General features: G+C 38.0%; 1 protein-coding gene and 1 long non-coding RNA gene across 10 annotated transcripts in view; one reads left to right on the top strand and one right to left on the bottom strand.

Annotated features, from left to right (window-relative positions):
* LOC311442087 (contactin-6-like) overlaps positions 1-21,103 on the bottom strand; it is a 143,324-nt gene that overhangs the window by 57,196 nt on the left and 65,025 nt on the right. For 4 of the 9 annotated variants that reach the window (XM_084530864.1, XM_084530857.1, XM_084530858.1 and 1 more), the window contains exon 5: positions 7,285-7,380. Coding sequence is in view for 3 of the 9 variants with exons in the window: in XM_084530857.1 (XP_084386983.1) it covers positions 7,285-7,380 (96 nt within the window). In the remaining 6 variants the exon portion in view is untranslated. Of the gene's footprint in view, positions 1-4,162; positions 4,300-7,284; positions 7,381-21,103 lie in introns of those variants that run through there. The other 5 variants (XM_084530862.1, XM_084530856.1, XM_084530861.1 and 2 more) reach the window with 2 other exon arrangements.
* On the top strand, positions 11,828-17,312 carry LOC311442408. The gene is made up of 3 exons (XR_014696632.1): positions 11,828-12,078; positions 12,742-12,931; positions 17,175-17,312. It is a non-coding gene; the product is annotated as an uncharacterized lncRNA (long non-coding RNA).

Here is a 21,103-nt window from a genome sequence, read left to right on the forward strand (position 1 = left end):
GCTGCCAGGGGTACCCCAGGCTTCCTGCATACCCCACTCCCCAGCTGCTCCAAGTTGCTGCCAGCACCCAGTGTGGCATTCAGCAGGCTGCACGACTGAAGTTGTGTCTTAGCAAGGCACAGTAAATCAGAAGTTTCAAAATCTACCAGTTTAGCTCCCCTTAATTAAATGTATAATTCATAAGCTAACAGCACTCCGCCAACAGCTTCATTTTTACACATTTCCCCCATCAACAATACCATTTGAAAAAGATTATTTACATTTCTTTCCCCTCCCTCAGTTGTGACATGGGTACAGTATGGTAATAAGTCTGCAAACTCCAGTAGTTTTGTGGAGTTTTATGTTATCTTCTAACATTTTAGGTCCCTCATTAGAAATGACATGTCTCCAGGGAGCAATCAATGACACTCTCTGTACTTGGCTAAATCCTGTAATAGGCCTTGTTTTACTACAGCCTAATGCAAAGCTTTTTTGATGTACTGTAAATCCAGAAGATGCAACTGTTCCTAAAGCAGTGTAATACAATCCATGTGTGTACATGTGTTTAGGCATAGAAAAGAAAAGCACCATGTTTTTGTGTTCACATGCCCAAGATACCTGAATAAAGCATCTATTCTTTATATATATCAAGTTCTGGAGACCAGGGGGGCTTGCCATAGGGTCAATCAGCCTACAGAGACAAGTGATGTAGCTACATCCTGACAGGTCTTCCAGAGACATATTGCATTATATACTGGAAACACTTCCATGCAACAAAACTGCTCTGAGTGATTGAACCACTGATAGCTGGACACCCATTGGACTTTCATGACAGGGTAGCCCAAGTAATTCAAAACTGAAGGTAACTAAAAAGCGGGGAAAAAATAGGAAAAACGAATTTGACAGTTTCCTTCCCAAAGTCCTGTTCTGGTGCTGGCACTTACAGGGCAGAGGAATCACTGACCCACTGCAACAGGGCACCATGAAAGACTTCTAAGTCATCCCACACTATGCAATCCAAATCTAGATTCCTGCCATAGGACCTGGTGGTACAGCTGTATTCTTCATGTAGGATAAGGTATATGAACCCTAATAAAATCCACCGAAGCCAGCTTTATGCTAGATAGAGCTTCTTTATGAGGTTAGTCTATGAATTAATGGGTGAAAATGAGTTCAGCTCAGTTTGAAGTTGAATAAATCAGATTTGTAGCAGACCTTCTAAATGAGCAAAAAAAAGGAGTACAAGGCCCATGCCATCACTTGTGGGGTCACATTCATTTGCATAAGTAAATCAGCAGCTGGGAAGAGTCTGGTGAAGGTAATGCTCAACAGAAGGTAGCAGAGGCATAGAAGAGAAATTTTTAAAAGGAGATAGTTGCCTGCTAATGAAGTCTAGCTAAAATGAACTTGAAAATTACTGCCACCAGCTATTTTGGTGAAGAACAAAATGTTACCTTTTTAAAGCTTATTTTGCTTTCCATTTAGCCACAGGATTTTTGAAAAACAGTACTGTTGAGTTCACATTCAATGTCCTCATCAGTCCCAGAACTGTTGAATTTTAGAGGCCACTATGAAAAGGCTTCAGCAAAAGTCTTGCACAAATCTTAGCCATTATCAGCACCAATGATTTGTTTTTCTTTTTCCATTTTGTTTTTCCTTTGTGCATTGCCCTGGACATCTGCAACTTTTCCTCTGGGGTAACTGCTTCTTATATGACTTTGAAAATGAATCAACAAGCCTGAAGTAAGGGAATAGAGGTTTTTCTATAAAAGACCAATTAGTGCAATTGTTCTTTTCACTATAGTTAACCTGTGAAGTTTCAGAAAGATAGACTATGTAGATGTGTAGAAGGGAAAAAAACGCTTAGGGAAGGAAGGCCTTCTAGGGGCTCTTGCCTAAGATTAGTTTCTTATGCAACACATGTGGTTTATATTTTCCCCCTTCACAAATAAAGCAGAAAACATTTCACTGGACCATACAAATAGCCAGTCCTTTCCTCATGTGCTAAAACTGTGTAAGTATATTTACCTATACCCCACTGTGCTTGAAAGGAATGAAAATGAGCTCTTATGACATCATTCATCCTTTATATAAGTGTCTTAGAAAATGGCTTTTGCTACCCTGAAACAAATACATATACTCCAAAGCTTAGGTTAGATTATGCAAAAAGACAGTTGGCAAACATTGTTACTCCTGGTTATGCCTCATCTAAGACTTATTTGTGCCAAAATTAGTGTAAAGGTTCCCTGATCACAGGTGCCACTGCACACAATGAGAGACATGTTGGAGCAATTTAAGGTCAGTCCCTGCTCAGCAGTACTTTAAATAAGGGCCAAATAAGCAGAATTTCCCTCTTCTCCCCTTTTTTTAAACTTGTTCCAAAGGTAGAAAGAGAACAGAGTATGACACCCTTAGGTTACAAAAAATTCTGCTAGCCTTATGGCAGCATTATACTCTGAGAACCCCCCATTTCCTAGGCCTACAGATAATGACAGAATATAATGTTCACAGCACCACAAAATTTCAGGATTTTGTTCATAAAAACTCAAATGGAAGAGAGAATAAAGTATTATTGCTATAGTTTCTACCTTCAATTTTTTAATTTAACACCTATGTTAGCCTCAGAGATGAGCTTAGAAAACATTAATCACCTTCAGGCAATTAATTTTTTAATTCTGTCCAGCTACTGCCTAATAAATATTATGCTGTAGCTCCTTTTCACATGTATAGCTGATTGGTCTCAGCCCAAATTAACATATTTAAGCTTTGAACACTGGAAAATATTTACTCTCTCTAGACAGTGATCCCAGTGCTATTATTGACTCTGTGGAAGAGGATGCCTTGGAGTGCACAGCACTGCCTTTACTTCAAAAGGTCTACATGTCACTGAAGGGATAATTACACCAACATAGACTTCATTATGCATATGACAGAGCCTAGGTTTGTGGTGTTTTGCTTTTTTTTTTTTTTTTTTTTATTTGTGCTGCTATCCTACTTATTATTTTTATTTTTTATTTTATTTATTTATTTTAAATGCAAAACAAGTGACTGTATGGTGTCCATCTCCCTCCACTTCTCAGGGGCCCCAAGATACTAACCCCACCTCAGTTTCCAGCCAAATACTGGGCAAGTCCTGGGCTCCAGCAGGCAGAAGAAGCGCATTGCCCACGCCTGGCAGCTGTGAGCCCTTTCTCCAAGCACAGCTGGGAAAGAACAGCAGCTGATAATCACAGCTTACATACTAGTTTAGGGAATACAACATTTCAGTGCTTTTCTCAGCCCAAGCAAATTCAAATCAATATTGCTGGTTCTGCAGGAGAAAAGCTCATTCAGGCTGGTGTCAGGGAGGAGATGCTCCCCCTCCTGCATGATCTGGCAGGGAAGGATTAAAGATTCATAGGAGCATGGAGAAAGAGGAACAGAAAGAGACTCTAAACTAATGACCAAGGAACTCAGCTTCATGAAGGGAAATACGCTTCAAACTATTGCTTTCATATTATGCATGTTATCAGATGACAGTTTAATATAAAATGCAGAAGCAACATGAAGGAGTCAAAGACCCTTTCACATCACATAGCCCTGCTTGTCTCCTCCTATCCTCTCCCTATACCAGTTTCCTATGCTCTTCTGCTGGCTAAGGACTTGGTGTATTCCTCCACTGAGGATGGCTGTACAGTTCTGACTTCCTTCAGAGTTGATTTGTTTCTTTTTATTTCAGCATCACTGTAGTAACAGCAATACAAAAAAGCCTACAGAGTCAGCATCCCCACTTCAAGCCCTGGCAGCTCTTAGGCACAAGTAAATGCAAATATATGAGCGATCCTGCTGCTCCTAACAAGATTAGCAACTTTCTTAAAGCTCTGCAGGGAGCCAGCTTGAAGGAAATAGGCATTATATCAGACTTCACTTCTAACAAAATAAATGAATAACAGACTACCCCACAGCCTTGTGTCAAGCATTACTATTTAGGCACCAATTTCTTAATCACGGTCAGGTCAAGCTCATGCACTGCTACAGCAGTAAGACCTTCTCCAGACTTTTCTGCTCCTCCTAGATGCTTTTCTCTACTTCTTAACTCTATACAAAGCACCTTTTTCTTTTAAGTAATAAAGAAATTTTATATACTGACTATGCAATGTGTGTGTACCTATATTAAAAATAATAATAATAAAAAAACACTGACCTAAGGAACCTCAGCTAGAGAAGAGACATTTCCTGGTGAGAGAAATAGTGCTTACCTCCCCACCCTTACACTCCAGAGCCTCACTAACAAGCAGAGGAAATTCAGATGCTGAACTTTATAAGGTGTGTTAATGAGCCTCATAAATAACAACAGCGGAGGCTGAGGAGCAGCTGGTGCATAAATAGGCAAGGAGGGGCTGAGGGAGAAAATAGAGGGGCTGCACTAGGCTGGGTCAGGCAGTGGGAGGGAGCTTTGTGAGTGCTTTTAGTTAGCTAATTGCAAGGTTTTTTAATACAGTAATTGTATCTTAATATGCAAAAGATATCAAATAAATTTTGAGTTTTAAATAGTTTCTTCACAATCAGGATATTTAAGTATTAACAATGTAATACAAAAAGCTGACTAGTCTAATGATATCTGTGAAGCCTGCAGGAAGCTTTACTTCTGTCTGTGTTTAGGAAGTGGCTGGAGAGCTTGGGCTCCTAGAGCTATGTTGCTTTCTGCAGCAAGAGGTGGGCTGCTTCTCTGCGGCTACCACGGGTGGTAGAAATATTTTGTGAACTCTCATTCCATTTGCCTATTCCAAATTGGGGATGTCACAGGGGAAGAGACTTAAGATAAAAACTTTTGGCTTTCTTAGGCCCTTGTCTTTCTGTCTCTCTTCCTGTTTCTAGAAGAAACAGGTACCCAACTTCCTAGGTTAAGAGGAAGGGGAGAGACTTCAGCTATCCCTTTCTGTTCCTGCAATGCTATAGTAACTGTACCAAACAACTGCCCCACAGAGTTTTTCTTTTTTCTTCTTTAAAAGAGTGGAAAAAAGTCCTGTAGACCCAACTGTTAGAGACACATTACTGTTTCCTGTATGGAGTACATGGTTAGAGCTGGGTCTGTCAAGCTGAGCAGACAAGCAGCCGGTGTCAGAGAGAAATGTCTGAAGGCCTGCAGCCATCTTCCATGGCCCTTGGGTGTTTTTCTGCCCAGTCAGTTAACCTCAGATTCCACATAAGTGTTTGTACCAGTGAAAAGTCTGCACTGGTTATAGACTGTATTTCTTAGGTTGGGTGAGAAACTCTAAGCATATTTTTTTCCTCCTTGATAGAAGAGTATACAGCTTGTATTTTACTAATGTCAGTATTACAGGAAAGGTAACTCTTTTCTTGTTGGTACAGTACATATTTCAAATTTTTAATTACTAATTCTTGCATTTGAAGTGCTTTACAGAACTCTTCCAATGTATTCAGTAGAAGCTGTAGCTACTGTTAATGGTCCTTTTCCTGTAGAAATTGAGTCAGAGGCAAGGGTTTCAATAATATATGTATGTATATATATATACACACAATCCTTTATACAACTCTGTAGAAATTTCCTAAGCATTCTGGGGTAGTATACAACTTATCATTGTTCATACCGTGGACTTCATTCCCATGGCATATAATTTTGGATCACAAATACAGTGTTTATGGATGACAAAAGAGCTCAGTTTCTGTTCTCTAGAGACTTATTTCAGATAATTTATTTTTCATGCCTATTGGTCAACAGCTCACATCTTCAGCTTAAACATGGTGTCAGAGGATTTGTTCATAGATATAATTTTGTCAGTTCAATTAATCTGGAATGAGCTCACTTGTTAACTATTTATTTGTTCTGAATGTTTTCTTCTCATTCCTGTTTGTCAAATCATAATTTTACCTGTCAGCAAGAGGAAGACATATAGCTTACTGACTCAAGGATGGATGTATTGTCTTTGTCCCATTGATACATTTCAGGAACTCTTTCAAGCTCTTTGTGCCCTTAAGGACCAGATTTCACTTTATCTCCTTGATTATATACCCCTTTCATACAGCTGTAAACAGTAAGTGAACTGACATTTCCTTTCTGTTCAAGACCTGCGGGCTTTAAATTGATTGATGGGTTTCTCTACCTCTTTGATATACTGCATCTTCTTTATAGATCACAATTTACCTTCTTCTCATGGGAATTTGTCTTATAACTGTTTCTTTAAGAAGAATTGAGGAAACACTGTGCTAGCACAAAGAATATTGCAGCTACTGTGGATATGTAGTCACTCCCACTGAAAACAGGACATTCTTCATCTCAGAACTGCTGATTCTTTCAGTCCAGAGTAAGACAATTTCATAACGCTGCTGTTGATATTTTCCCATTTAATGTACATTTGCTTTTTCAGGGTGAAATTCACAATCATCTTTAGCTAGTTATTACGAAACCGTAGTTCTTGCTCCCAACTCAAAGGATAAGAAGCAGTTTGAATCTGGGTCCCAAACACTCACAAAAGATATTTTTGAACGTGTTGAACTTGCAAGAGTTGTTGGTGGTGGTAGGAAATCTCAAAAGATCATTCTCAAGAGCTTCTTGCTTACAGGAGGTGGAAAAATGGTTAAAAAATGACAATGTTGCAACATAGTGTACATGTGTTGCTCAAAAAAAAAAAAAAGATATTGGAGGTGATAATACAGACAGGGAGTGATAATACAGGAGGGGTAGATGACTGCTGTACCCTATGCTTAGGGATGTCTTACATGGAAAAAAGTCTGAAGCATGTAGGATGTTACATATAGGCCTCAAATAGCCTTACAGTTGAGCAGCAGTAGTAACAGAAGCAAGACATACCCAAATCAATTTTCCAGAAAACCCGTTTTCCTTCTTCTGAAGCTTTGAGTGGGACCTGAAGACTCTCAGGCACCTTAACCAATTAGACCTCCTTTGTTCAAAAAGCTTACCTCTCCAGAAGTCCCTTCCAAACTAAATTTTTCTATGACTTTAAGATATCAGGAAGAAGAGAATCAATATTTAAGAACAATACCAATTTTCATGTCAATCTAATGCTACTCATGACAGACCTTGGTACTTTCTTTGCTTGTCACACACAAAGCAATGGCACGTTCTAGTACGTCAAGTAACTGTAGAAAAAAAAAGGCCCCTTAAGAAGTTTAAACTCCAATGTTCCTTTAAAAAAATGAAATCTAAATTTGTTATAAACCTGTACACTTCATTCACAAATAAATTCTAGTGCTAATCAGGTGGGGAAGTGTGTAGGCTTCTTCTCTTGAGCTGTAAGAACCGATCTTTATTCAGATTGCACACAATTTAGTTATTCATCATACCTCCGTAGTGCGGTGGAGGACCACAGAGCAGAACCACTCCTTGTCCTTCTCTGACTGACACTGTACTTCTCGTCTTCGTTTCAAAATTTTCAAGATCTTGCAAGAGAAGAAGAAAACAACTGCGTTATGACCTGTCAGATTTATTCCAAACTATAGTCCAATCTATGCTACACTTCTAGATAACTCAAGAGCATATATATTCAATAGTATAATAAAATCTCAGTATGTGAATTGACATACTGTATGGAAAAATAGCTTATCCAGCCTAGTATCTTGTCCTTTGGCAAAATAAATTAAATACCTATTTATAAAGCACTTACACCCCACAAATGAGTTTGTATTACAATCCCCCATTGCAAAGGTAGCATATTAGTTTGTCTTTTTCTAGCATCAGATTTTATTAGTCTTAATCTGCAGGAATAGGGAAAAAAATGTGTTGTTTCCTTTTTTATAGCAATTAAGAGCAGGTGTGCACTTCTATGTACACAAATGATAATTAAACATTATCAGGACTCTCACAGTGTTTCAATGATGATAAAAGTATGTCATATTTTTAATGAGTCTGTTCTGTCCTAAAGCTGTCTGCAGTAACTTGGCATGTTTTAATTGACTCAAATCATTTTTAGCACTGGTTTTAAAGGGGAGAATGAGAATGCTTTCAATAGAAAATTGTGTTATGGCTTAGGGGATCTGTGTAAAATGTTGATGCCTTGTCTCCCATAGGTGATTTTTATGGCTATAATTTTTTATTTATTTTTTACTGAATCTAACACAGTCTTTTTTGCTTTCTCACATTTCACTAAAATGTAGATGTCTTTATAAGTCTCATTTCTTTTAAATAATATTTCAGTTACAAGACATACCATAATATGCTTTAATTATTTTTTGATCCAGTTCTCACATTAATGAGAAAACTTATTACTTTGTCAGAGCACGTTGGGAAATACATTCAAAATATGTTTTAATAAAATAAACAATATCAGCTTCATTTTAGAACTCTTGATATCAGTCTGGTGTGCTGCCTGCCTTAAGCCTGTTTTATTTACCTTGCTACAGATTCTTGTTTCATGCAATTGTTCCACTTTTCATCAGCTGAGCAACTACCTGATCCAGAGTTCAATAGAAAGAAACAGTTCTCGTTGGTCAAAGCAATAATGATTACTACCTGTACAGGCTCAGCTATTTATGTCAATATATCAATTTTCTCCCCCTTAGTTGAACTTTACAGAGCTAATTTTTCTTTTCCTCCTCTTCATCTCCTCTATATTGGTCTCCTATGAAGACATTGTCTACTCAGAGGTGACTGAATTGAATTAGGCAGCTGTAGCACCTCCTCACACTGTCATAGCCACAATAGATGGTACCTGTCGATACACAGGGAAAGTGTTTTAAACTCTGATGTTCTTTTAATTGCCTGCCAGCTAGATCTCTGCCTTGCAGTCTGGATAGTCCGAGAGGGAAAAAAATTAAAAAAAAAAAAAATATATATATATATATTAGTTTTATTCCATTCTTTAATACTGATGGGCAGAAGAAGGGGGGAAGAGCAATGGTGGATGGATGTAATATGACTTATTAGCCAGAGTTTTGATTCATATGTAAAAGGTCCTTACTTATCCTATCTATGTGTGGATTTATTACCTGCTCTGAAAATTCAGTCTGAGAAAATTAATCAACTTTCCTTTTTTTCTTTCCTTTTGGTTAAATGGTTTCTAAGAAGGAAAAGTTATATTAAGTAGAAAAAAAAGATTGTAAAAATAAAAAATGTGCAGACCTTTTTATTCAGATTTCAGCAACAAAAATATTCATACTTCCCATTCCTAACACTTTCCTGTCATTGATTTGCTAATACAACACAGATTGTGCAGTTCCTAAGAAAGGAAAAAAAAACGGAGGGGGTGGGAGGGTGGAGGAAGAAAAGGAAGTCCAGTGCCACAGTAGCAAATATTTTCATGACAGTTCAGAATTTGCTATAGAAAGCTTTACAATGAAATTGGGACAGATTCTGGAAAGTAATAAGTAGCTGGTAGCAATTCTTAGTTTAATGTCACAATATGTCATCGTACCATTTTATTCACTTAAGAAACTTTGTCACCTGTCCATGTTCCTCCATTAAAATTATTATTATTATTATTATTCCTGGTTTAAATACTGAAAAACTAGAAGTACTTGATGTCTTATGGGTTGCATTATTTTATAGTTAGTAGGACTATTTTTGATCACACGTGGGAAAAATTTGGGCATTGTCTTTCTAATCTGCACAGTATCAAATTCTGTATTCAGGAGCCTGCTTTCATAGCACATTTATGGCTCAGTTAAACAAAGCAGCTCAGCTTTTCCTAGTGCTGGAGAGATTTTCATCCTGTTGTGCTTACTAGTGAATCACAGGTATAGAAAAATAGATACGGAGGCTGATCATTTAATCTATTCATCTGGTCTATGACAGGTATGAGTGTACATATATCCTTCCTAAGAGATACTTATTTAACCTGTTTTTAAAGACCCCCAGGGACAGACATTTCCTTTAGACAGACCATTCTAGTGCTTGACTCTGGACTTCATACTGCATCTTTAAGCAACTCCCACCTCCTGAGATTTAATAGATCTCAACAGGAATGATCTTTCTTCATTTAAGTGAAGTTGGATTTGATAGATAATTGTATAAAATGAATGTATTAAGTATCTCTTGAATAAAGATTAATTGCATAATAATAATAAAAAATCTCTGAAAGAACAAAACAACATAAAATGAGTAAAATCATTATGGGAATCATTCTTATTTTGTTCTTCATCTATAAGGGACCCTTTTTCAGGCAGGCTACATCTCCCATAAAATACTATGACAACTCATTCAGAAGAGATTCAATAATGAGTAACAGAATTGTCTGTCTTCAGTATGTAGCCCAGGATGATAAACAGAGGAATGGTGTGGACCATCAAGAATAATGTTTCTTTTGGCTGGAAGCAGTCTTTTCTGCCCAAAAGAATTTTGCTTCCATTTTTCCTCCTCAGTGTGTGTCTGTATTTCCAGTGATTAATTGCAACCTAAAATGTGTTAAGTGTAAAAAAGAACTTGAAGATGAATATAAATGTAATAGCTTACTCTGCTCTTGTTACTCTGAATATCTGGCTGCTTCTCAAAACCACATCTTTTTGTCCTGAGAAGGCATTTACACCAACAGAGCAAACCCAGTCCATCCACCCTGTTCCTGTTTCCTGGCATAACTTCATAACATAACATGACATAACCTAATAAAGCATAATGTTGCTTGTCAAAAAGAGTTTCAAAAGATAGCTTAGATCAGGTGTTTGGCACACAGTTAGATTGCTAATATGCATTTAGGAATAGTATGACTATTTAACAGATGGTATATTTGCTAACTTCAGTGTTTCTGCAGAGATCTATAAATAAATTATCACCTAGTTCCTCCATATTTTCCCCTATTCTTTGTCTGTATTTATCCCACTTTATGAGTGTCCTCATGCTGCCCTGCTCTATCAGCTACAAGTTTTAACAAAAAAAAATATTTTCAACATCATAGGTGTTGTCAGGTTACTGTTGATACAGCACAATTAATCAGCTGGATGTGATAATGAGGTCATGTAGGCTAAGAAAAATGCACAGGTGAAAAAGTGACTCTTCACAGTGAAGAGTGAAAATGTATGGACTCAGCTGTGTGTGGCAAGAAGTCATCCTCTGCAGCTGGGAACATTTGCAGACCTAAGCAAGAAAGATATGTGCTCAAAGCAAGCAAAACATCTGGTATTTTGTGGAAACTGAATCAGAGAATGACAAGGCTTTCTCTGATGTGAGAATATTTGAGGTGGAGGCGTGCAGCTCCACCTCTGAATGCAGGAATGGGAAGGAGTAATGGGCCAAAGCTTTTTTTCAGCTGGTGTAAGTCCCCTTCAGTGGTGTAAGTACCCCACTGAGGTTGAGGAAATTATGCTGATCTATGCAAACGGAGGGTATGGCTTGCAAGTCTTCGATGTAGGTATTTAATTACAATAAAAACAGAAGGTGGCAAGAGCATCACTTGGGTGAGGATGACCATCACTGTAGCGAGTACTGAGCCGCCAATGAAAGAAGACAAGCAAACATTGATATGGGTGTGGTGTTTACCTGAAGTGATGGATGCCGATCTCTAGAAACATGTACCAATGTTACAGATATACATAAATATTTCTTGTCAAATTACTTCTGTTAATTAATAGGTTCAGAGGTTCAGCCACACCTGAAAAGTATGAGTTTGTTTTTTTTTTTAAAGCTTACCACTGACATACACTGAGATTATTGTTGCTTATATAACAAATGTATAACTTTTCTAATTTCTCTCCTCCCTCTGCCCCCCCAGCTATTATCTACACATGTAGGCTTTTGTTTGTTTGTTTGTTTTGTTTTGTTTTTACTTCTAAACATAAAGGTGCCTTAAAAATGTTGGAGGGGTATATTCAACTTGCACAACAGCATGTGTGAAAACATGAACAGTTTTCTGGGATTAAGGAATTACTTTTTAAAAATGAAAATGTACCAACAGAGCAAAAAAAGTAATCATAAGTAACAACTCATTCATTTCAACCTCCTGATCATGTGTTTCAAATTCCTTAATCTGCTCAAGAATAGCTGTAGCATTTCCAAACCAGTTTGCTTTAAGAATGAGCATAGGACATGTCTGCATTACTGAACAGCAAACAAGGAAGCTGGGGTATTTTAATATATGAAATTGTTACAGACAATTAGAGAAAGTCTAATTTGTCACCTTGCATAATTACTAACAGTTCATCTGAATTAATGTAATTTCATGGTTTCTTGAACTTTCGATTTTTTTCATAAATGTTTTGTCATTACATAATCCCAAATATTATAATTGTAATTACTTGTTATTGAAATGTGCAATGAATGCGAAGGCACTAGATGTAAGAGCACTTTAGAAATTAGCTATGCTCCTGAGGACAAATCAATAAACCTCTTCAAATTTCTGTGGGGCTATGTCAAATTGTGATATATCACATTTGCTCCTGTTTCTTTTGCTTCTCTTATTGAATATGATATATTGCAATATGATCAGTGTTACTGGATGTGATATATCACAACAGAAATTCTCTTGCAGCACAATGTGATAAAAAATACAACCTCAGCAGTTTTTAAAAGCACCTCATTGTTATGATTTGCTATGAGCATTTCTAACACCTGTGTTATGGGCTGACAATTAGTTACCTTCACTTTCACTTGTCTGTAATGAATTAAGGGATCCTTTGGTAGTTCTTGGCTCGAACTCCATGCCTGATTGAGGGGTATAAGGTGTGCTACAGATACAAATAGAAACACTAGATCCTAATTGGATCCTTTAAATTATCTAAAAATTCTAGGATTTTTTCCTTTTAAGTACATTCATTTAAAACAGTTTTAGATACAGACTGTGCACATGGCTAACAGTTTGTGATTGTCTGTTTCAGATCACCGTGGAAGACCCCCTGTGAATCCAGCCATGTCTCTTGTCTCTACTCAGTATTGTACTGAACTGCTTGTTAGGAGATTAGTATAAATCTCTTTTAGCTTGGTTACCAATAAGGTGTGCTATGGAAATATATTTCTCCAAATACCTCCCAAAGGAATGGCTAATCTCACTTTCTTCAACTTTCCTTAGTAAGTAAACTCTTTTGTCAGCTTTCAGAACTGTACCAAACTTGCTAAACAAATCCTCTAACAGTTCCTTTGTCTTGATAATAGTGTCAATACTATTAATCATTTCCCTTTACCATCTAATCTCAATTTTTAAAACGTTCTAATTGATTTTCTATGAATTCAATTCTAAGATTAAGAGCGGTGTTATCTCTAATTAAGGTGTCTGAAAGCTGCTTAGCATTTCCCATTTCCTGGTTTTTAAATACTTTCATTTTCCACTAAACACCTAACAAGTTCTTGTGCCCCTTCCCTGTTTGACATGTGCATCAGCCTCTGCTTTGCTAGTAGCATCTCAGGGGCTGTAGGACTTGAAGGTATTTCAGTTGTGTGAGCCTTGTAGACACTTGAATGTCTCCTTTGACCAGGAAAGGTTAAAAATCAGCTGTGCTTCTCGTTTTGTTCTAGTGGAGTACCTGTAGTGAACACTGCATCCTATCCTGGTTAAAAGAGAAAGTTGTCCTCTCCTTTCCCCCAAAGGAGGTCAGGAGAGCCTGGCTTCCCTGACAGAGCCTGCAAAACCCCAAACGAAATGCACAAAATCCATGTCTTGTCCTTTTCCAAAGCTGCATAATCAACTAAAGACCTTAATCAGGGCTCCTTTATTTAGTTAAATTGCTTCGGAGCTTCTAAGGGGAGCTGACCTGTAATTTACACATTAGGATGCACGCTATCCCCAGGTCTTCAGTTCAGCTTAAATGGTATGAATAGCCAATCCAGGCACTAATTTTCAAGGTGGGGAACAATAATTTCTGCCACGGCCTGATTGTCTTTTTCAATTAAAGAGTGAAAATGCCCTTTACAAAGTAATATCAAGCTTCTCTAGAGGAAAAAATGGAAGGTCACAATTAAATTAAAGAGAGGCGAGGTGGAATCCTGACTTGGTTTTTGTTCATGTACCAAGAAACCAGTGCAAAGAAACATATGCTATGAAGTTGTATTGCTGGTCTACATCTGTTTTTTGTTATTCTTCCCCTCTTAGAGAGTTAGCAGCATAAAATATTAAAGATTTGTTTTGAACTGAACGCAGGAATTGCACCAAGCATTAAGTGTTAATGCAGCCTTAGGGTTCTTAGCCTAAACTCCATCTGCAGACCAGAGGCAGATCTGAGGATCTGACCCTCTTAAAGGGAGGGGGACAAAAGAAATACATTTTTAATATTTTATTCCTGAACAGTTTACTCACTTGTCACGGCAGAGTTCATTTGTCACCTGTCATCACAGAGTCACTTCACCGTCTGCATGAGTTTTCTCCAGATTGGAGTGTTCTTAAAAGCAGATTTCTCTCTCCTGTCTAAATTTCACAGGCCAGATTTATCCCTACCAGAGCTGCACGGATTTGACTGATTTACCCTGGAGATGGCCTTGGTCAAACCACCTCTTGGCAGAGGTGCTAATTCTTATCCAAAATTGGCTTCTTTTATTTGTGCTTGCCCCTGCTCCCATACAGACCTGGTTTCAACTCGTTACCTTGCCCCTTCCCTTGGGCCAGCACCAAGCTCCAAGCCTGCGGGGAGTCCTAGGGTCCTGCTGGGTGCTTCCACCCTAGCACCCCACAGTCCTGCTTCGGGATTTTCATATATTTTGTAACATTTCTAATAGCAAGATAAAAATCTATGTTCATAATACATACAATAAGAAAAAAATGGCAAGAAAGAGGGCTTTATGCACTGCTGAAAGAGTGTGACAAGCATGCCCATTCATACTTCAGCCCTTCCCAAATTCCTGCCCAGCCCCTCAGAGACCTTGATCCAGCACAGAATTACTTCTTGCAGAATTACTTTGGGTCACAGATTTACTTTGCTGTCCCCAAACAGCACTGCTTTATCTTGATCATTCCTGCTGCAAAGACCTCCTCTGAACAGGAATTTCAAGATTTACCTGAGTGGTTGATGTAAAGGATATTTGAATGTGAGAATGTGAACCTTCTAAGTGGGTTTTCAGGTGTGGTATACATTATTATTATTATTTTTTTTTTCCCAGTAGCATTTAGAAATGAAGATTTACAGCTCAGTGCTTTCTCAGTACCAGATGTAGTTTGTCTATTGAGCAAGGTGTCTGTGGCCTTATTCCTTCACACCATGTAAAGTACCGGTGACACAGACTGTTCCTTCTCCTTGAGCACAAGCTACAGAATAGAGAAGTTTGCCTTATGCCTTAAAGCTTTTGAGCTAAACAGGATCAACATTCACTGCAAAAATGAATTCACAGAACAAAAATAAATTAATTTAATTACTTTTCATTCAAAGGAGTGAGTCATTTATTCCAAATAATTTAACTCATTTTCTTTTTTTCCCTCACAAGTTTCCATCTCTAATTTTTATTTATTTGTTTATTTTTGTCAGACCAAAGAATAAGGAAGCTGATGTGCATGTTAAGGACGTTTCATTCAATAACTTATTGAAATTTAAGTCATATTGTCTTTCATGAAAGTATGGCAGATAAAAAGAAAATCACCTAGACTGAAACTACACCTAGTTTTATCCTTCAAAAATATTAAGTTTTATGAATCAGAATCTAGCAGCTTTGAGACCTATAGATGCTTTGTTACCTACCATATCTCAATCACATATATTGCTTTTCCAATACAACTTGCAGAGTGTTGATTTAGGATAAACACTTTTATAGGAACTACAGAATAGTAATATAACTAAAAGATAATCTTCAAATACTTATGCATTCCTTATTACTACTTTATCTGACTATCTTACTACCTGCGATGCCCCTGACAACATCTCTGTAATGTATGTCTCCATTTTATAGATGAAGAATTCTTGCCTGAAAAGAGTGAAAGCCTGGTATAGTCTAAGCATAACAGCTTAAGCAACTAAAAATTCGACACTAGTGCAACTCAACCTGATGGAATGAAAGAGCTTTAACAAAGTGTGCAGATACAGCATAGCCTTGAACTGGCTTGAACCATTTTATGGTGGTTAAATTCTCGGAGAGAGAAAAAAAAAAAAAAAGAGCGTGGGTCTCTGGTGCTGCTTGGTCTGGTGTGACATTAAATAAAAGCATAATGTTGCAGCCATCAGGTCTAGTTCATATGCTTAACCAGAAAGAGAAGGCTGTGACTGCATTTGATGTCGATTCTCATTAGATAAGATCTGAGAATGGAGAGGACTCAAACTTTTAGGGAATGATGGAGAAAATAAAACCCCTTTATAGAATCATGGAATAGTTTGTGTTGGAAGGGAACTTAAAGATCACCTAATTCTAACCCCCTGTCATGCCTGTTATGTAGACATAGCCATATCTTCTGGGTTTAAGATTTCAAGCTGTTCTTTCTGTCTTCAGGAACATCTGGATGTTTGCATAATCCTATTCTTGTAGTAGCTTTAAAATAGAAATGCTATTGTCATGCTGCCTCGTACTGTCAGCAAGCGGCGGAACCTGTCCAAGGTTCCTGCTTCATCACTGCTGGATGCTGGTTGATGGCTCCCACTTTTCTTTGAGCCTGTGAGAGTTTGTGTGTGCACAGACTTCTGTGAAGAAGTAAATAGTAGAAATTTCAACAGGCAGACAAACAGATGAGTTGAACATAGTGAGCTCTTGCATCATTGTGGTCTCTGTGCAAGTAAGCTGCACCACTTAGAGTAGATTCCCTGTAAATATTTTACTTCAAGAAGCCTTGAAGGAAACACAATGCCTAAATTCAAGGTGGCTGACACTTTACAGCAAAGCAGGATCTCATAATGTTTTTTTCCTAATTTTGTGCAGAAGAATTGTGAAGGTGTGTGGTGGGATGCAGATGGAGGGAAGAAAATAAAAAAATAAAAAGCCTGAGGCTTCCAGGTCTGCTCCAGGGAGAGCATCCATTAAGGCTCTTGATGTAGACCATGGGGAGCTGCTGGAAAGTGCTGGAGCACTAGCAGAATGTGTCCATAGCAATCAGAGCTGATAAATGAAAGTTCAGTATCTTTTTACTCCAGGCTGAGCTCTGACAAAATATGGGCTTTATTTCCAAGTAGTAAACTGAATTATTGATATATTTGCTATAATTCATTTTATTCAGAAACTTGCACTCAACCTGCCCATATGCAGAGAGAGGTAGGTGCTGTTGCTGCAGCTATGTTGGATTGTTTAACTGTGGTAAAGAGCTCAGAAGGTAATTTTGATCTCTAAGCCTATTTAGTGACACAAGAAGAGGTGACAATAGCATTTCCATCCTCCAGACAAGTTGCATTTTGTTCTCACTGGCTCACAGAAAGACACAGGCTGCAAGGTGTTGCCAAGATCATCAGGAGGGCTGCACAGGGCCTGCGCTCTTCTCTGCCTGATGCTCCACACATCTATCTGCAAGTTGTGATGTGCTTCTGCATTATGTGTAAGGAAACCCTCTCAGGAAAGAAGGTAGGCTTAAACTATTACATTGTAATTGTAGGCTATTAAATTAAAGCAGGTCTGTGACTTTAAGTGAGGTGTCCCTATAGAGGATAAGGGAACACACTCCGTCAGGGAAAACTTGCTCTTCAGTTAGCAGTTTGCCATCCCTGCATCATTTGTCAGTACTAAATTGAGAAGCTTCCCTTTTGGAAAAGACAGAAGTTGCAGTGTTCACTCTTTCAATACAAGCTGCTAGCCAGCCTGCTCGGTATGCTGGCCTGCATGCAGTGATGAATTAACAATCAGTTTAAAGACCGAGAGAACTTTACTCAAGGTGGTAGTTACAACATCTTGCATACCTTTTAATCAAATACAATTGTTACAGGGGGATTTCTGGACACACGCAGTGCCACAATACAACCAATGCAGAAGAGTATGTGCCATTTAGACTAAAATTCATGCTTGCCCAGACTTTGCAAATTCAGACTATCTGATCTGATTTAAGTGTATTGATTCTTCCATTTTCTGTTTCAAAGCATATGCTACAAGTAAAAAGGGTTATGACATTTTGAGGCATGCTGTATTGCTTTGTGATGTTTGTGTAATTTGTGTGCAGTCAAAGGTAAATAACATGATGAAGTAATCAGATGAAAAGTGGGCTTTCATGGTAGCTGAGCATCTCGCAGACAGTCACTCTAAAAGGACTTTGCAAATGCCCCTGACTGTCATGATCTAGTAAAGACTAAATGGACTTGATTGCTTTTAATCTTTCTTCTAAAATGGTTAAATGCTAACGATGGATTATTATTTTTCCTTTCACAATGGAATAACTCTGTCCAGGAGGAATTATTGCCTCTTCAAGTTGTTATTTCAGCAAAACCATGTCTTTTGTCTATCTGACAAAAAGCACTTGAGAGAACTTGGGAACTTCAGATTTCTTCCAAGTGCTCCAGCACCATCAGTCTTATGCACACTGTTCTGAGCACCTTGTCACTTGCCAAGAGGAGAGAGGATGTACATGTTTCAAAAATGCCACTGTGAAAAAACACCAAGCACAAATCCCTCCCCAATGGAGACTATGAGAATATGGTTGCAGCCCAAAAATGCCAAGGAAAAATCCTTCCTTGTGGTTAGCCTGTAACACTGTGGAAAACTTTTAAATAAAAGTGGTCTCATGTCCTGTGTGGTTCAGAACAAATTAACTAATTCTATTAATGAATTTAATTTGTTATCATTGTTTCTCAGAATCCATTAAGGGGACCCAAGATCTGAGAAGCTGCAACCACGACAGCTGACGACCAATAAAGGTAGAACAGTTGGGCTAAGAATCTCATTTAAGATCCCCAGCCACCAAAATATTTTCAATAAATACTCAATTGTCTGGGGTTGTGCCTGGAATAGTTATGGATTAGGTTCACATACTATTCTTTTTCATGGTGGAGTACTTTTTTTTTTTTTTTTTTCCAGTTTGTTTAATTGCACTTCTTATTGCTGCTATGTATTTGTTAATGTCTCTAGTTAATGTCTCTACTATAGACATGTATGAGAACTACAAGAGTTAGTAACCAGCCTGGACAGTCTGTTTTACTGCAGCTAGTTATGGGGATTTCCCTCAAGACCCATTGTTTACATACAGTTACTTTTACTTAAAACTGATTAAATAATTAAAACAAATCCCTTGTGTGCCCGGGATAGTGTTCTGTCTGAAGCAGTATTTAAGCAGTTTTCTATAACAGCTTTTTTTTTTTTTTTTTTTTTTTGTCTTTTTTTAAGGCATGAAATGCAATTTAGATGATCTGCATTAATAAAAATAGATTTATGCAGAAAACCTCATCAAAATGCATGTATATACATCTTGGTGTCATGGAATAGGAGAAATCCCAGTTTTATGTATCCAAATGCTGCTTTAAACCTGATTTATTTATTTTTCTTCCATGAGTTTTGAATGCAGCTGTGATCCTGCTGTCTCTGCCTCTGGCCCAGAGCCACTGTGTTCATGTCTGGTGACGTGGGGAGTTGTTTTTGACCTTTCTTCTACGTAGAGTTGAAGGACTACCATGGGTTAGTGCTGTTGATAACAAACGTAGAGATGGGGGAAGCATTGTGTGGGTGCTGGGCTGTGACTTGGGAGCAAAGCTCAGTGGTCATGCCTGGGGCAGGACCCCACTTCTGTGACAGGCTCTGGCTTCACCAGCTGCGATCTGACACCACTGCTTTTTACCCAGGCTGAAGATCCAGATCAGCAGCTCAAGTTCTTGCAGAACACGTGTTAGCTTTTCAAAATGTACTGCTTGCTGAGTAGCCAGAGACGCACAGAATTTATAGGGAGCTTTCAACTTTATTTATGACAAAACAAACCTTCACCGGGAAGTACGAATAACATAGGGCTGCCATCCTATGTTTCCTGCTAATGCATTTTATGTGCTCTTGCTCTGCTCTCTCTCTCACTGATGCTGTCTCTCATTTTCAGCCTGTAGCTTTAATAATCTATGCCACATCCTTCTGTACAATATTCCTCCTGCAGCTTTCATTTGACAGCTCTGTTTTTAATAGAGGATAAGCATGAAACTCCAGCAGAATCTGAAGACATATTTCTAATCTCATACAGCATTTATTTTGCTACTCCGAGAACTCACTATCTTGAACAAAGGAAAAAGTATTTTTCACATATTGAGATGTACGGTAGGTTTTCATAGGTATAATTAATTCAAATTCCAACTCAAAGTTACCCTGTAGTAAGAAGACAAATACACATGCACCCTGTTACTCAGATAATAGGCTTGATTCAATTATTTATCACAGTGACTGCAATAACATGCCAAACCTATTCAAGGAAGAGTCCCATTTTGTTAGGTATTGAATGGAAGTGTCATAACCTCAACATGCCTGCCTGCCTGGATTTTAAGATATAGCTTGAAGTATGGGGTTAAAGTAGTAAATTAGGTGGCAACATGAAAATAAGAAACAATAAAATGTTAACTGTGAAATAACTGTTTCAGGGTAATTTGTTCCATTGTCCTTATCAGGTCATTATAGAATTTCCCATGCACTGGTTTTTTTTTTTTTTTTTTTTTTTTTTTTTTTTCGGTAAGTTAAGACTCATAGTTTCACAGTAATACCATTGAGCTGAAGCATTTTCCTTTGGATTTTTGTTTGCAAATGCAAATGACAAGTTTCAATTTGTCTGTCCTGTCTCTTTTATATAGGAAAGGATGTAAACTCATGTCACTGGCAATGGAAAAAATAATACACTTTTTGTAAAATGGAATATATTTACCACTATATGGTTGCTGTTAAGAGCTAAAGGATTAAAGCAAGATGATAGCTATAGGTTTTTCTGCTGTTGTGGACAAATGAGACTTGACGTTATTGTGAAGTGTTCCCTGCGAACACTTCCCTGTGTAACTTTGCGAAGTGTCTTTGTGGGGATGTGAAGCCTACGTAAAGGAACTGTTTGATATTTAGCCTGTTTTGATTGTTCTATATTGGCATGAGACATTGAGCTATTAGGGAGTTAAGTGTTTCAGAGGGAATACTTTACCAGCACAGAGTATTGAAGACCTAGCTTTAACATCTGAAAATACTTAATGCCATTGACAAAGTCCATTTCCTGGCAAACAGTTTCTGTAGTTGCTAAGAGTCATCAACTGAATGACATTGGAATATGCTTTGCCTCAGGATGACCAGAAATCATACGTGATTTCTTTCAGATTTGCATGTCTTAGTGGAGATCCCTGTCCACAGGGATCTGGCTGTTGCCAGAAGGCCTTGGAGAACCTCCTTGCTCTCCATGGAAAGATGCACCCCCAT

This window comes from Aythya ferina, assembly GCF_964211825.1.
Source record: "Aythya ferina genome assembly, chromosome: 10".
In the NCBI taxonomy this organism is placed as follows: Eukaryota; Metazoa; Chordata; class Aves; order Anseriformes; family Anatidae; genus Aythya; species Aythya ferina.